The sequence below is a fragment of the Danio rerio genome, chromosome 12, assembly GCF_052040795.2.
Source record: "Danio rerio strain M-AB ecotype USA chromosome 12, GRCz13ab, whole genome shotgun sequence".
Lineage (NCBI taxonomy): Eukaryota > Metazoa > Chordata > Actinopteri > Cypriniformes > Danionidae > Danio > Danio rerio.
The window spans coordinates 11,227,561-11,242,500 of NC_141032.1; the positions used below are offsets into that span (position 1 = coordinate 11,227,561).

The 14,940-nt window shown below is 34.8% G+C and overlaps 1 protein-coding gene across 2 annotated transcripts in view; it reads left to right on the forward strand.

The window, feature by feature from the left end:
* The first annotated feature begins 809 nt into the window (after positions 1-809).
* lrrc3ca (leucine rich repeat containing 3Ca) overlaps positions 810-14,940 on the forward strand; it is a 16,749-nt gene continuing 2,618 nt past the window's right edge. Inside the window, exons 1-2 of one of the 2 annotated variants that reach the window (XR_015503887.1) lie at positions 810-964; positions 9,952-11,249. Coding sequence is in view for 1 of the 2 variants with exons in the window: in XM_087275935.1 (XP_087132061.1) it covers positions 10,043-10,843 (801 nt within the window). In the remaining variant the exon portion in view is untranslated. Of the gene's footprint in view, positions 965-9,951 lie in introns of both variants that reach the window. The other variant, XM_087275935.1, reaches the window with a different exon arrangement.

Consider the following 14,940-nt stretch of genomic DNA (forward strand, 5'->3'; position numbering starts at 1 on the left):
GAAAAATCAACTCATAGTTTTAAAACTAGGCCTACATACATTTGCACTTTTTTTGTTACCTTGCACTTTGAAATTCTTCATGAGTTAAAAATATATATTTTTTTCCAATCACACACCATAATGAATACTTTTAATTTTTTTTTTTATTCTAATAGTGCTTCAGTGTGTCCACTAGATCTTGCGATTCTTGGATTATCATGTGACTTTTCTTCCCTCTCTTTTAGAAATCAAAGCTTAATTTACAGCATCATTAATTATGTTATAATTATCATAATCAGTGTTAAAACAGCTTTATATTTTTATCAAAATGTGATATACATAGTACGCTACAAATATATATAATTTTAAAAGTGCATTTTATTACATTCTGAAATTCACAATACTACTGTTTTGTTGCATTCACCCACTCATATTTTGTAATGTACCTGTAATAGATATAATTATATAGCTATGCCCAATAAACTACTATTGCTAAAACAACAAGTCTAAAACTTTTGCACAACTTGAGTATAATTGTGAGTATAATTCATAAAAGAAGTTACTCGTGCGTCATTAATAGATTAAATCTAAATTTATATGCAAAATATCTGAATCAAATGTCATGACAACTGACTGAATGAATCACGAATCAACTAAATCTAGTTCATGAAAGTTAAAGTCAGCAGCTGGAAGCATCAGAATGTATTTCTTATGTACCTGATGCTACTGATTTGTGCCGCTGGTTGCATGGAAACTGATCAGTGCTCTCTCTCTCTCTCTCTCTCTCTCTCTCTCTCCCTCTCTCTCTCTCTCTCTCTCTCTCTCTCTCCAGACGCGTTCACGGCTCGCGCTGCGTGCGGATCTTCAGCACTAAACTAGACGGAATATTTGCGCAAATGCCACTGGACTCCGTTTTCTGCAACAAACACTCGAAGGGGAATGCCGTGAAAAGCAGTGGACATCTCAGAAGACAGAGAGGGAAAATGTGAGTCCGTCTTGGGTATGAATGAGAAGTGTTCTAAGAGCGCACAATATTACATGCCAACGCGTTTGAATTTGGAAACGACACACTTGGCAGCTATAAAAATGTTGCTGTATAGCGATAAAGATGTTTAATGAAACATCATATCAGTGTAAATTTTGGTTTTATTTGTAATGCGTTTTTCGTTTTAGTTGTTAAGTTGTTAAGTCGTTTAGTTGTTTCGTTTTAGCGAAAAAGTTGCGACACATACTGTAGCTGTTTTTTTTCTTGTAAATATTATTTCAACAAAATGTATTTATTTACATGCTAAAATGGACAATAATGTTTCATTGCAATATATTAGAAATTGACAGCTCATAATTTAATCTGATTAAGTGATGTGGTCAGCTAGGGTGATTTAACCTAATCACTATAATAATTTTGCCTCGAATAAAAGATAATTTAAACGTTAATACATTGAGAAAACAACATTTCTTACAGTGCATTTGATTTAATAATTAGTGTGTACACAAAATACTGTATATAATTGTACATGTTGTATCTGTATGTTTGGTGTATCTGTCAAAAGGTTTACTGATATTCAGATCCAAAGATCTGTTCTTAAATAAATACATCACTTAATTTGTCTATTCACCTTTAAACCTTCAAAGGAGTGTCAGGTTATAGTACTTTGCGATTTGTGACTTTAGGTCTACTTTATGTGGCATATTGAAAATAACAGATACATAAACAGTGCAGGTTGGCAGCCAGGACTCTATTTAAACTATCACACACCAGCAGCAGTCAGAAGCACTCAGACATTGTATGACATTAATTATTAAAGTAGACAAGGAAGCACAACAGTTTGTAGACTAAGAATAATAAAGCTTTAGTCGCTTTCATAAGACATAGATGGAACCCAATGATCAGCTGCCACAGACATAATGTATATAATAACAGCTGACACACTGTTAGGTCTGCATCAAAAAGCTATTATAACATGGTTGTTTTTCATCCACCGTTTCCTGTTCTCTCAACACCCACACACAGTTTACCTTTATATTACTGTGTACAGTACACTGAAAATGTTCAGTTGTTACCTTATAAGAACTTCAAAATCTGACCCTGACACTCACTTTACCTTTAAATGCAGCGTTATTTTTTATAATGTGATGTTAAATAAATTTAGAATATAAATTTTGAATATTACAGCATTTGTTAGCACATACTCAGTTTACCTGAAATATTTTGCAATGTTATGCTAAAAATGAACATGATTTTAAATAGAAGGCTCCTTTGAACAATTCATGATCCTACAAAGCATGTATCCATTGGGATTGCTTATAGTTTATGTTTTCTTGAAGCATTTTAGCTATAAATAATCACTTGATTAATAAATTAGGCACTTATTTGATTGGATTGATTGATTGATTGATTGATTGATTGATTGATTGATTGATTGATTGATTGATTGATTGATTGATTGATTAATTCAGCTATAAATGTCATGAGATTAATAAATATGAAACTGCAGGGAAATTATCCATGGCTAGTTTGATTGTCTAATGGCTTCACAAGAATGTGAAGGGCAGCTAATAAGAGCCATTTTGAAGCAGAGAGGATGCACATAGTGGCTGGTCATGTGAACAGTAGCAAACAGGTGAAACAGTTCATTTTGTTATATGGTATTCATTTTATTGAGCCAGAAGCATGGATACTGTTTTATCATTTCAAATTTCTGTAAAGCTGCAAAAATATTACAAGCTGCAGTTTGATCTGGATCTATGCTTTTTGTAGTAAAATGATTGTTCTTCTTATAAGTTTACATTAGTTCAGAGAAGACCATATTTGGCTTTAATGCTACAGATCCTACATAGATACAAAGAAATTCTTGCTGCTCTCTGTTTATAAAAATGGGGCTAGAAAACATACTTTTGCATATTAGAGTAAAATAGCCTGTGCTTTTTCTTTAAAATAATCTACTTTGAAGATAAATGACATAAAAAAGATAGCTAATTGAGAAATGATCTTCATTTATTCGACAGCACACATGCTGCAAATCCTCACAGTGCAAACACACTTTTTGAAAACAGACTGCATTTTCACACAACACAAGCAATTTACCAAAAAATGCTTACAATTACATGCTGCATTTTTTCACGACACTTCAAATAGCACAGAACACAACGGAAATGTTTCAAGGGGACCCTAAAACGTGACAGATCCGGCAATTTAGGTTATGGTTATTTAGGCTAATAAAAAACAAAAAACAAGGGAATCAAGATGTTCTTGCCTTTAAAAGATCACTTACACTTCACTGAGCAATAGTAATGGCACAGTAATGGCATCCATCACGTTTTTGGGTCTCCTTGAAACCTGTCCAGTGTTTTCCATTGTTTTTGCAAGTGTTGTAATAAAATGTGTTGCGTTTTATTAACCTGCATGCGTTGTGTGAAAATACAGCATGTTTTTTAATGTGTATGCATTGTGAGGTTTTATAGCATGTGTGCTGTCAATTTGACAAAGATTCTTTCACAATTTTTTTCAAATAGTTTTTTTGTATTTGGATGTGCTTTCTTAAATTGCAGCACTTTAAACTCTTTCGGCCACTGTATAATTTCCTCTACGTGATAATTTGCTACCATTGTTTTAACTGTATGTTTTTTAAAAGGGCTAGTTTAATCAAAATTTAAATCGCTGTCATCATTTACACACCCTTCACTTGTTCAAGGCCTGTTTAAGTTTCTTTCACACAACAGAGAAATGCTGGTTTATGGCAACCATTAACTCCCATATGAAAAAAAATCCTGCTATGGAATTCTACAAGCATTTTATAAACTATCTTCTTCATAAGCAAGAAACTCATAAAGGTTCAAACTACATGAGGGAGATTAAATGGTGAGGTATAACATTTTTGCTAAAGCTATCCCTTTCTTTATTTTTATATAACCTTTTATCTTTAGTGTTATGTACAGTCATTTTTTATTTTGCCTTAGTATTTTTACTGTCATTCTAGCTCTGTATTGTTATTATTATTTTGAATCCATAAAAATAAATCACTCATTATTTTAAAGACCTATTTTAAAGATTCAAGTTGTGTCATTCAGTTTTAACAGCACAAGTTCATAATTTTATAATATTTTTGATTTGAATAAAAACAACTGATTTAGATGTTACCATTTTAGATGATGATGATGATGATGATGATGATTATTATTATTATTATTATTATTCAGTACATTTGACATGACCAACAAAAGAAAACTCATCTAAGATTTATTTGAATTAAAGTTCTTAATCTTAATGTTAGAGCCATAAATTCTACATGAGCAACCAGAATAACAGTTTGATCAAACTAGCAATATTAAGTGGTAAAGTGGCAATATTAGACCAATTATCTCTTTTAAGATCTATCTTATGACATGTCATTTAATACATTGTTGTTCAGCTCTGTCAAAGCTTTCATCCTTCTTTCCTCTTTCACCCATGAACTTTTTATTCTCTTCATGCGATTCCGTGTAGTCTTGCTTGAGAGAATGGACACAAATCTTTTTTGAAAAGTCATGGACAAGTTCAAGACAAAAAAATCTATGTCTATGTATCACCACGCATACTTGTTAGAGTTGATTAATGCTGGTCCGGCTGATTGATTACATTTTTCAACTGAACAAAAAGCTACACTGAAAAAAATTATTCAAAGATGATTCCTTGGATTTACTCAATTTTATTATGTTAAGTGTTTGTAAACAATTTAATTGTGTTGAATTTAAACAAACACATTAAGCTGAACATTATTCAATTTAATTTGATTGTTCAAATTCAACACAAATAAATTGTTTGCAACAGTTTTGCATGCAACACTTTTTTCAGTGTAGATAAACTTCTTAAGAAGTTTGTTTTTTTAAAAAAATGCAAAAATGTAATAGGGATTCAGTTAAAAGAGAAATAATGTTATATCACATATGAGTCTGTCGTTTGTGACTATATAATTCATCGTGTTAACAGCGTTTACATCTTTTTTATTTCTTGTTCCATTCTCTATGGGTACTTTGGGCTTTCATTGCAGGGTCACATCAGTTTTCTCCCCCAAAATGTTCTGTCCTGAACCTTTTAACCTCATTTTTCGTCCTTCTCTTCTTTCTTCTCTTCTGTAATGTAAGACTCGCTCCTCAGATTCTCTTGTTTCCTCTCTTGTTCTCTCTGTTGAATCATGTAAACATCCTGTGTGGTTTCTCCTCACCCCCTGCATGCTACCCTCTCATGTCTTGTTTCAACATTTATTCTGTCCATCTCTCCATTCTGCTGCCATTGAGATTTTATTGAATTTGTTTTGTATTCTAGCTCTCTCAGTAAAAGGTGTTTGCAGATATCTGCTTTAGGTCGTAGTTGTTGCCATCTTTTGCTGTCGATTTCTTCTTATGTGTCCAGCTCAGACTCTCTCTTGCGAAAATGTCATGACAGAACCTTGTGGTACAGCCTTTCCAAGGGGCTTGTGAATCTTATCCCTTTTCTTCACCACTTTACTCTTTTTTTTTTTAGGTCAGCATTTCCCACTTTCAAAAAAGAAAACTTTATGAAACAGCAAGGTTAAAATAAATCACTTTTCTTTTGAACCTGGGTAAATAGATGTCTTGTTTTTTCTTTTTTTGGCAAGGGAATGCTTCGGTCACTGAAGCATGAAAGCTGAGCTAATGCCTTCCTTTCGCTCTCTCACTCTTTCTATCTCCCGTCTTTAGCCTTCAGTTAAGGATCTATTTGCCAGGCATTTCAGCTGCTTTTGTAGTCTAGAACGTCTTATTCCCCCCTCCCTTTAACAAACAGTCGCTTCTTTAGGAGACTCCCACTCGTTATGTGATACTAAAAGGTACTTAGAGATCGATTTCATTTTTAATCTGCGTAAGTGGACAGTGGCGGGTCCGCTACCATTTGTCAACTGCAAACCCACAGACTTTTGTATTCTGGATGTGTTGTTTGAGCATTCAGAATTATACACCAGATAGATGTGCTGTAATCCTAATATATTCTTCTTCTTCTTTTTTTCTTTTTTTGGTAAACTGTAGGCTTGAAACCATTTTTTTTTTTACTGCGGTTAAGGTTGAAAATTATTGCAGCCAATCAAGGGAGCTGCCTTCTGGAGCATGTTGCTCTGAAGATTTGTAAGAGGATAGCTGCTTCTTATATGCTGCTAATATATTAATGAGCAAAGGTGGGAAGCTATTTTTAGATAGTTGCACAAAAAAATTGAAAAGTGTGAATTAAAAAAGTTGATCATCTTTGTCTGCACGTCAGACAAAAAAAGCTTCATTTTAGGTGAAACTATTATTATGGATTACTGACCACAATGCTGCTAGGATTAAATATCTAAAATGGCAACCACAGTTCAAATAGCAGGCAGTGTTCCTTGCCTTCCCTCTCTTGTACTGTACATCATTTAGGCTTTTCCATGTGCAATATTTAAGACTACCAGTACTGGTGCTAAGACTAAGTTACAGTTTTTCTTAGTCGCTTTGGTACATTTCTCAGATTGAATTTCTCAAAACTACACTGAAAAAAGTGTTTCATGCAGAACTGTAGCAAACAATTTATTTGTGTTGAATTTAAACAAACAAATTAAATTTAATATTGTCCAACTTAATTTGTTTGTATAAATTCAACACAAATAAATTGTTTGCAACCACTTAACGTAAAAAAAATTTAGTAAATCCAAGGATCTAAATTTGAATAATTTTTTTTAGTGTACCTGTTCAATCGTCACGTCACTGTGCACATCAAAACATTATTTCTCATTTCTTTGAACAAGCTGCAAATGCTTTGGTACAATCATGCAAACAGTTATGTAGAATTCTCTGCTGTTTCCTACATTATCAAATACTTATGACATGTTGATCAAAATGCATTATTGGTCTCTGTTGAATAGTCTCAACCCCCACAACATTTAGGCATTAGTTTATAACATTATTTACATGCAGAATGGTTAAATAAGTTGCCATAATACTATGTCATAAAGTTTTTCACTAGACATTCTTTCTAAATCTGTTCTGAATTGGTAAAATGCTCCCATATAACTTTCTCTTACGAATGTGAATTTCAAAGGAGGTTGTCACATTTCTCTATTAGGTTTGTTGTTGCTGCTGTTTTTTTCTTCTTCTTTGTGCTATGCAGTGCTGTATTTTTCTTTATGTATCACAATGACATGACCTGACATGGTGACATGGTACCTTTATACCTTTACAAAAGGCATACATTTGTTCTTAAAAGGTCCATATTGGTTCTTCAAAAGTATATATTAGTACCTAAAAACACTAACAGTACCTAACAATACTATTTACATTTGCACAACAGTTAATGCATTTCTCAAAACAATTAGTCATTTGTGCATATCGTAGTAGCAGTTTCTCATTCCTTCCAACAAATTGCAAATGCTTGCACTAAATGCAGTGATGTCTAACTTTACTTTAGTTTTCAAATGGCTGTACATATATAGTGCTGTCTTGAGCATTTTCAGGAAGTGTCACTAAAATCTGACTTTATTTAATTGGAAAAATGTACAGAGTAGTAAACTGTCATGATAAAAACCTGACAAAGCCATTTGACTATCTTGATCATAAACAATGATGTCCGGACTTTTCATCTTGATGACACTGACACTTTCATTGACATCAATACTTGCTTTTGAGGAATGAGCTATCCATTTTGAGCATGTGACATGCTTTTGCGGTTATTATCTAGGTTTTGGAGATTGTACTAAGTGTTTTGAGAAATGCATTAACTGTTGTGCAAATGTAAATAGTGCTGTGAAAAATGCACCGTAGCCACTGAGAAAACTGTAAATGCCTAGATGGATGGATGGATGGATGGAAGGATGGATGGATGGATGGATGGATGGATGGAAGGATGGATGGATAGATGGATAGACAGACAGACAGACAGACAGACAGACCGGGGGGTCGCCACAGCGGAATGAACCGCCAACTCATCCAGCAAGTTTTTATGCAGTGGATGCCTTTCCAGCCTCAACCCATGTCTGGGAAGCATCCACACACACATTGAGTGATGTATAACTTGATACTTAAATAACAGAAGAATTCTCTAAAGACGTGTTTAAAGCTGGTCACATCATACTTGAGCAGAGCAAAGTTTAGTTCATGAGGGAGCAGTCATAAGATGCACTGATGGAGAAATTGTAAGTTAATAAACTTTAATTGTATGGAATTGCTAATTTTTCAAAGGGCATTAGAATAACTTCACTACATATCATTGGGCTAACTGCACATGAAAAAAAATCACCAATTTAGTCAAAATCTATTAAATTTAAAAGAGCGCAAAATTCAGAAGGCATGTTTCCTCCGGGTGCTCCGGTTTTCCCTACAAGTCCAAAGACATGTGCTATGGGTGAATTAGATAAGCTAAATTGCCCATAGCTTAGAAGTGTGTATGGATGTTTCCCAGTGATGGGTTGCAGCTGGAAGGGTATCCGATGTGTAAAACACATTCTGGATAAGTTGGCGGTTCATTCTGCTGTGGCGAGTCCAGATTAATAAAGGGACGAAGCCGAAAAGAAAATGAATAAATAAATGTACTTATTGTGTAAATACGTTTTTACATTATACTTATGTTTGATTAAATAACTGAATAAAATTACAATAGTAATTAATTTCTGTAATTACATTAAAAATTACATTGTTGAACCTCCCTTACACCAAACCTTTCTCTAACCCATACCCATATCTTGCCTCAAGAGCATTAGATGTGTTCTGCAATACATTATGAACACATTAAGTACATTGTATTTTTATTTTGATGTAAGTAAATAGTAGTTTAATCCACTTAATAAAAAGTGTGACCAAAAAGGGTACTAAACCCACAGGGAAATAATAATAGATAAATCACTTTTGCTTTGAGAAACAGGTACACAATTTCCATCATTAATTTAAAACTGAAAGGTTATCTGTTAGCTTATTAATTTTCATTTCTGGGCTCTATGGTTTTGGGAGCCGTGCATGTACAATTATGTGTACGTATGTCTGTATACACTACTAATTATAAGTAGGCTTTTAGTGATGTAATTCATTGTAAGTTAATTATTATGTGCAAATCCTTTAACCACAAGAGATCAGTAAAGCAATCCTGCAAGAGATGGAAAGAAAAACGAATTAAAACATATCATGAATATTAATAGTACTAAATAAGCCTAGCCAATGTAAATAATATTGTCAATATTTCTAAATTTGGAAGTGATGCTCTGAATTCTCCTAACCTTCAATGCAAGATTTATCCATACAGTTATATATATATACAGTTGAAGTCAGAATTATTAGCCCCCCTTTGAAATTTCTTTTCGTTTTTAAATATTTCCTAAATGATGTTTAAAAGAGCAAGGAAATTTTCACAGTATGTCTGATAATATTTTTTCTTCTGGAGAAAGTCTTATTTGTTTTATTTCGGCTAGAATAAAAGTAAATTTTCAAAAAACAATTTAAGGACAATATTTGTAGCCCCTTTAAGCTATATATTTTTTTCTACAGAACAAACCATCATTATACAATAACTTGCCTAATTACCCTAACCTGCCTAGTTAACCTAATTAACCTAGTTAAGCCTTTAAATGTCACTTTAAGCTGTATAGAAGGGTTTTAAAAAATATCTAGTCAAATATTATTCACTATCATCATCGAAAAGATAAAATATATCAGTTATTAGAAATGAGCTATTAAACCATTATGTTAAGAAATGTGTTGACAAAATCGTCTCTCTGTTAAACAGAAATGGGGGGGGGAATAAACAAGGGGGCTATTAATTCTGACTCAAACTGTATATATATATATATATATATATATATATATATATATATATATATATATATATATATATATATATATATATATGTATGTATATATATATATATATATATATATATATATATATATATATATATATATATATATATATATATGTATGTATATGTATATATTTTTTTTCGGTTTAACTGGTTGTGTTCTTTAATCTTCTAGGCTTCCAATCAGTTGGGGACTTTGATGTTGTGTACAGCCCCCGGAGAAGACACAGGTGGTACTCCAAAGGGATTATGCCCACTGTCCGACAATGTTGCTACCCTCAGGTTGGCTGCTTCGGCACTCTGTGGTCATGTGGTTACTGTTTCACAGCTTTGTGCTGATGACACTGTGTTTCCACCATGCTGCAACGTCTTGCTCCAAAGGATGCTACTGTTCAGACAGTGAGGGCTCATTTGATGGTAAAACTATGCGTTGCAGCAACCTGCACCTCACTGAGATCCCTCAGGACATTCCTAATGACACACGACGCCTCTACCTGGACTACAACCTACTAACCAGCATCCCTGCCAATGCTTTTCATGATCTTCCACTTCTAGCTGAGCTCGATCTTTCCCATAATGAACTGTCTTTGCTTGAACCTGGAGCCTTTAGAGGCTTGACAGCCTCTCTAAAGTTTCTGGATTTGTCATCCAACCAGCTTAAGACTCTGGACCCTGATGCCTTTGACAGTGTTCGAGCAAGATCTAACCTCACTGGAAACCCCTGGCACTGTGACTGTAGGCTGCAGACAGCCCTTCCTCGTCTGGACCTAGAGCCTGTTTCTTTGACTGGTATTGTCTGCCAGACATCTGAACCCTCAGACGCTGGAGCCCAAGGTGTGCCTTTCCTGCTGGCCAAAGACCTGGACCTGTGTGTGGTGCTCAAAAAGACCACGGATGTGGCCATGTTGGTGACCATGTTTGGATGGTTCACCATGGTCATCTCCTACCTGGTCTACTATGTGAGACACAATCAGGAAGATGCCAGGCGCCACCTGGAGTATCTCAAGTCTCTGCCCAGCAGGCAGGGCAAGTCTGAGGAGTCTTCCACCATCAGCACTGTGGTATAGCGCCAGACCAAGTGCTCATGAGATGTGGGGGAAGCTTCTCAGGCTGCCAAATGGCAATGGGCACACTGGGCAACCTGTCTCTAAAGAATAAATCAGATTAAACCTTTTGGAAATGTCTTTGTACTCCTGGAATCAAAGACAACACATTACTACTCAGGATTGATCAGCACCCTCCCAAAGAGCCAGGAAGAAAATCTTATATAGGATCTATAAAATCTTGGCCAGTAGTCAATTGTCCACAACTAGAAAATGTGAAACAGATGATGCAGAGGGAGAAACCCTCCACATGCTGATGGACAGGGATGGCTAGAGACAGAAGAAGGGAAATCACAGGGGCCATCTAATCCAATTCAGATGAATAATTGATTCAGAAATGGCCAAGCTTGAGGCTCATCTTGACTAAGAGGTTTGTCTGCTCGGCACGCTTTTAAAGGAGGCGTTGTGTTTTTTCTTTTCTCAGTAAGATCCCCATTTGGCAGGCAACGCATGGAGCATAAAGCACTCGTACTGGGTATTTACAAAAAGTGCTGTTATTGTCCCTGCAGGAAACATAAAATTTTTACAGAGCAACACATTCTTGCATGCATCAATGATTTTTCAGCAGTATCAGTAAACATAGTATACAAACTGTGCAAAAATATAAAGCACTGTGGTTTGCTTCGATTCTCAGTGGCTGGGTTTTTATGGGAGCACAGCAAATGGTGAGATTTTTAACGAGTTCTGCAGCAGTAATGACGTTGTGACTTAAAAAAACAGGTTGGCTTGTTATTTTCGTGATCAGCCAAGTAAGATAAATCACTGTTAAAGTCGTTCTTAGCGGGGGATGGGCGGAATATAAAAAGCGTTTCCTTAAATCTTTAAGATAATGAGAATATGTTGACCACCGCATGGTGTGTTTGCACTGTTAAACTGGAGCTTTTGTACGTTACATACAATAGTTGTATTTGTTCAGTTTCTTATGTGGAGTGCCAGGAAGAATAATTCAGAATGTCTGCCAAGATCAATCAGTTAAAATCAACCTCAGCCTGTGTGATTTAATAGCTTCAAATCTTGGTCACACCATCAAATTTAGACATAGAGATTTATCCTATTCAAAAGTCTTTGATGGATATGTCATGGAATTCATCAGAATAGTCCAAAGTCTAATGTGATGTCTACCAAGTCATTTTAAGGTACCATATGTCCATAGTTATAATTGTGTGTAAACATTACAAGACAGATCACTCGGTTAGTCAGCTGAAATTCAGGTGCGGTTGTAAGTGTGCACATAAGCATTGGGTTAATATAAAAGAAAGAAAGAAAGAAAGAAAGAAAGAAAGAAAGAAAGAAAGAAAGAAAGAAAGAAAGAAAGAAAGAGAAGTATTAACATTAGTTAATACTTTATGTAACAAACAAACAAACTTTTTGTAACTTAAAGGTGCAGTAGGTGATCTGCCACAATGTCGGTTAGCATAATACTGTAGATTTTACACAGTCCTTCCCCTGCCTTCCAAAGCCACGCCTTTGAAACACGAGTGCGCGCACCTTAAAGATGACAGACAACCCTCTCTCACGTGCTGTAGCAAGTCTGCTAAGGGCCCGCATATATTCTGTGCATATAATCTATTTGTAACAGCAAAATCTACATCATCTCTGCGTGACTAAAAGAGCTTTAAAACATAACATTACCTGTCAAACAGAAATACATCAGTCACGGTGTCATCCTTAATTCAGCTTGTAAAAAAATAAATTCAACATTGGTTCAGGATTTGAAAAAGTTTTGATTGAGCGTTTGTTTTGCTCTCTTTGTCTCTCGTGTGCATGTGCGTGCCCACGCCAATGGCAGATCTTTATGAAAGACTGCAGTTGTTCAAATCTACATTTGTTGACAGTTTGAGCTGCTTATCAGAATTATGGGAGAGGTCTGACCGACAATATTCAATTGGATGAACATAGTTTTATGCCTTACCCAGAATTTAAAAACACATATAAATACACTTAGATTATTTACTTTAATCGGTACTGTAGGAATATGGGCAAGGCAGTGGCGCAGTAGGTAGTGCTGTCGCCTCACAGCAAGAAGGTCGCTGGGCCGCTGGTTCGAACCTCGGCTCAGTTGGCGTTTCTGTGTGGAGTTTGCATGTTCTCCCTGCCTTCGTGTGGGTTTCCTCTGAGTGCTCCTGTTTCCCCCACAGTCTAAATACATGCGATACAGGTGAATTGGGTAGGCTAAATTGTCCGTAGTGTATGAGTGTGTGTGTGGATGTTTCCCAGAGATGGGTTGAACTTGCCGAATATGTTGGCGGTTCATTCCGCTGTGGCGACGGCGGATTAATAAAAGGACTAATAATAATTATTAGGAACTAATAATAAAGGGAAGCCAACAAGAAAATGAATGATATAGGAATATGGACACTTTCAACCAGCATAAAAAAATCTGAAGACAATCACCTACTGCACCTTTAAGATTGATTAATAAATGCATAACAATTAATTATTTTTTCCGGATACTATAGTACCTAACCTTAATATAAAGGGTCCTTTTGTTTTGGCAACAAAAAAATAAAAGTGTAGTTTTTCTTGTTTGCTTGACAGTATCAAAATATTGGAGTGACAACTAGGCACTGTTTTGAGGTCTTGGTGATTAAGGATGTGTTCATTTCATTGATCTTGGCACTGTTTAGGAATAATAAATGTCATACTGAAAATGACAGGCAAACCTTATTTTCATCTGTAATACTTTTTTTTTTATTATGGATTCCACACTTTTACCCTGTTCATTACCTGGTTTACTAAACAAAATAAAAACAAAGAAATGACATAAATATTGGAAATGTCTGAATGTAATCCAAAGCTCAGTGGATTGTTTGCAATATGTCAAACACAACCTTGGTCATTTTGCATGCTTTGAAATATGAATACTGTTCATATTATCTATAATCTCACAACAAAAGTAAACACAGCAACGAAAAGCTAAAAGGTTGCATTTATAGTTAAATAAAAGACATTATTTTAGTGTACAATGTGCATACTAATTATTTCTGGATAAAGCTGTTTCCAATTTATTTTTATACATACCTACACTTTGCAGCCTTGACACCTCTGAAAACCCTAAAATGACTGTAAAATATGACGAGAATGTGGGAATGTTCTTTAATTCTAAATTAAAGAATTCATGTTTTCTTTTTTTATTCATACATTTATTCATTTAATGAAGGATGAGTCTTTTTGTATGGCATTGCTTGGGTTAAATATTTTAAAGTGCTGCTAAAAATGGGTTTAAAATGGCACATTTATTTATTCCAACTGCTGCTGCAGCCTTCTGTGTAAATTGTTCATCCTTTGTGAACACGGTCAGTGATTTTTAAAGAAATGCCAAGTAACTCAACAGTGGCAATTAGACTTTCACAACTTTCTGCACAGCTGCAAACCTCAAGTGAGTTTGTTTCTAAATGTGAAACTGATGACTGGCATGTATGAGTCTGTTTTTTTTTACAGTGTAACTCTTAGAGGATAACAGTAGCAACAACGTTATGAGTTCAGTTGCATCTACAGTATGCATTTGAGGGTTTCTAATGTTTCCAAACCTGGCTCCAGTGAACATTTTGTGTGCCTCTCTTATCTGACCAATACATCATAGGGCATATAATCTAAGTTAAACCTGGTGTACTGGGTACATTTTGGGATGTTCTCAAACCCAAGTCATAAAATTAAATATTGTCATGCCTCAGACTAAAAGCTTCAGTCATACAGTAGGTCAAAATTTTGTCGTCTGAGGCCATTTCCCACCAGTTATGTTTGTGCTTAATAGATGTTTAATAGACATCTAAACATAGATCTTTTGACTAAAACAAGGGTAAATTTGGGTTGTCACTGAAAATGTAATATACAGTTAAAGTCAGAGTTATTGCCCCCCTGTTTATTTTTTCCTTAGTTTCTGAGATTTAACACATTTCAAAACATAATAGTTTTAATAACTCATCTCTAATAACGTATTTATTTTATCTTTGTCATGTTGACAGTAAATAATATTTTACTTGATATTTTTCAAGATACTTCTATACAGCTTAAAGTGACATTTAAAGGATTAACTAGGTTAATTAGGTTAACTAGGCAGG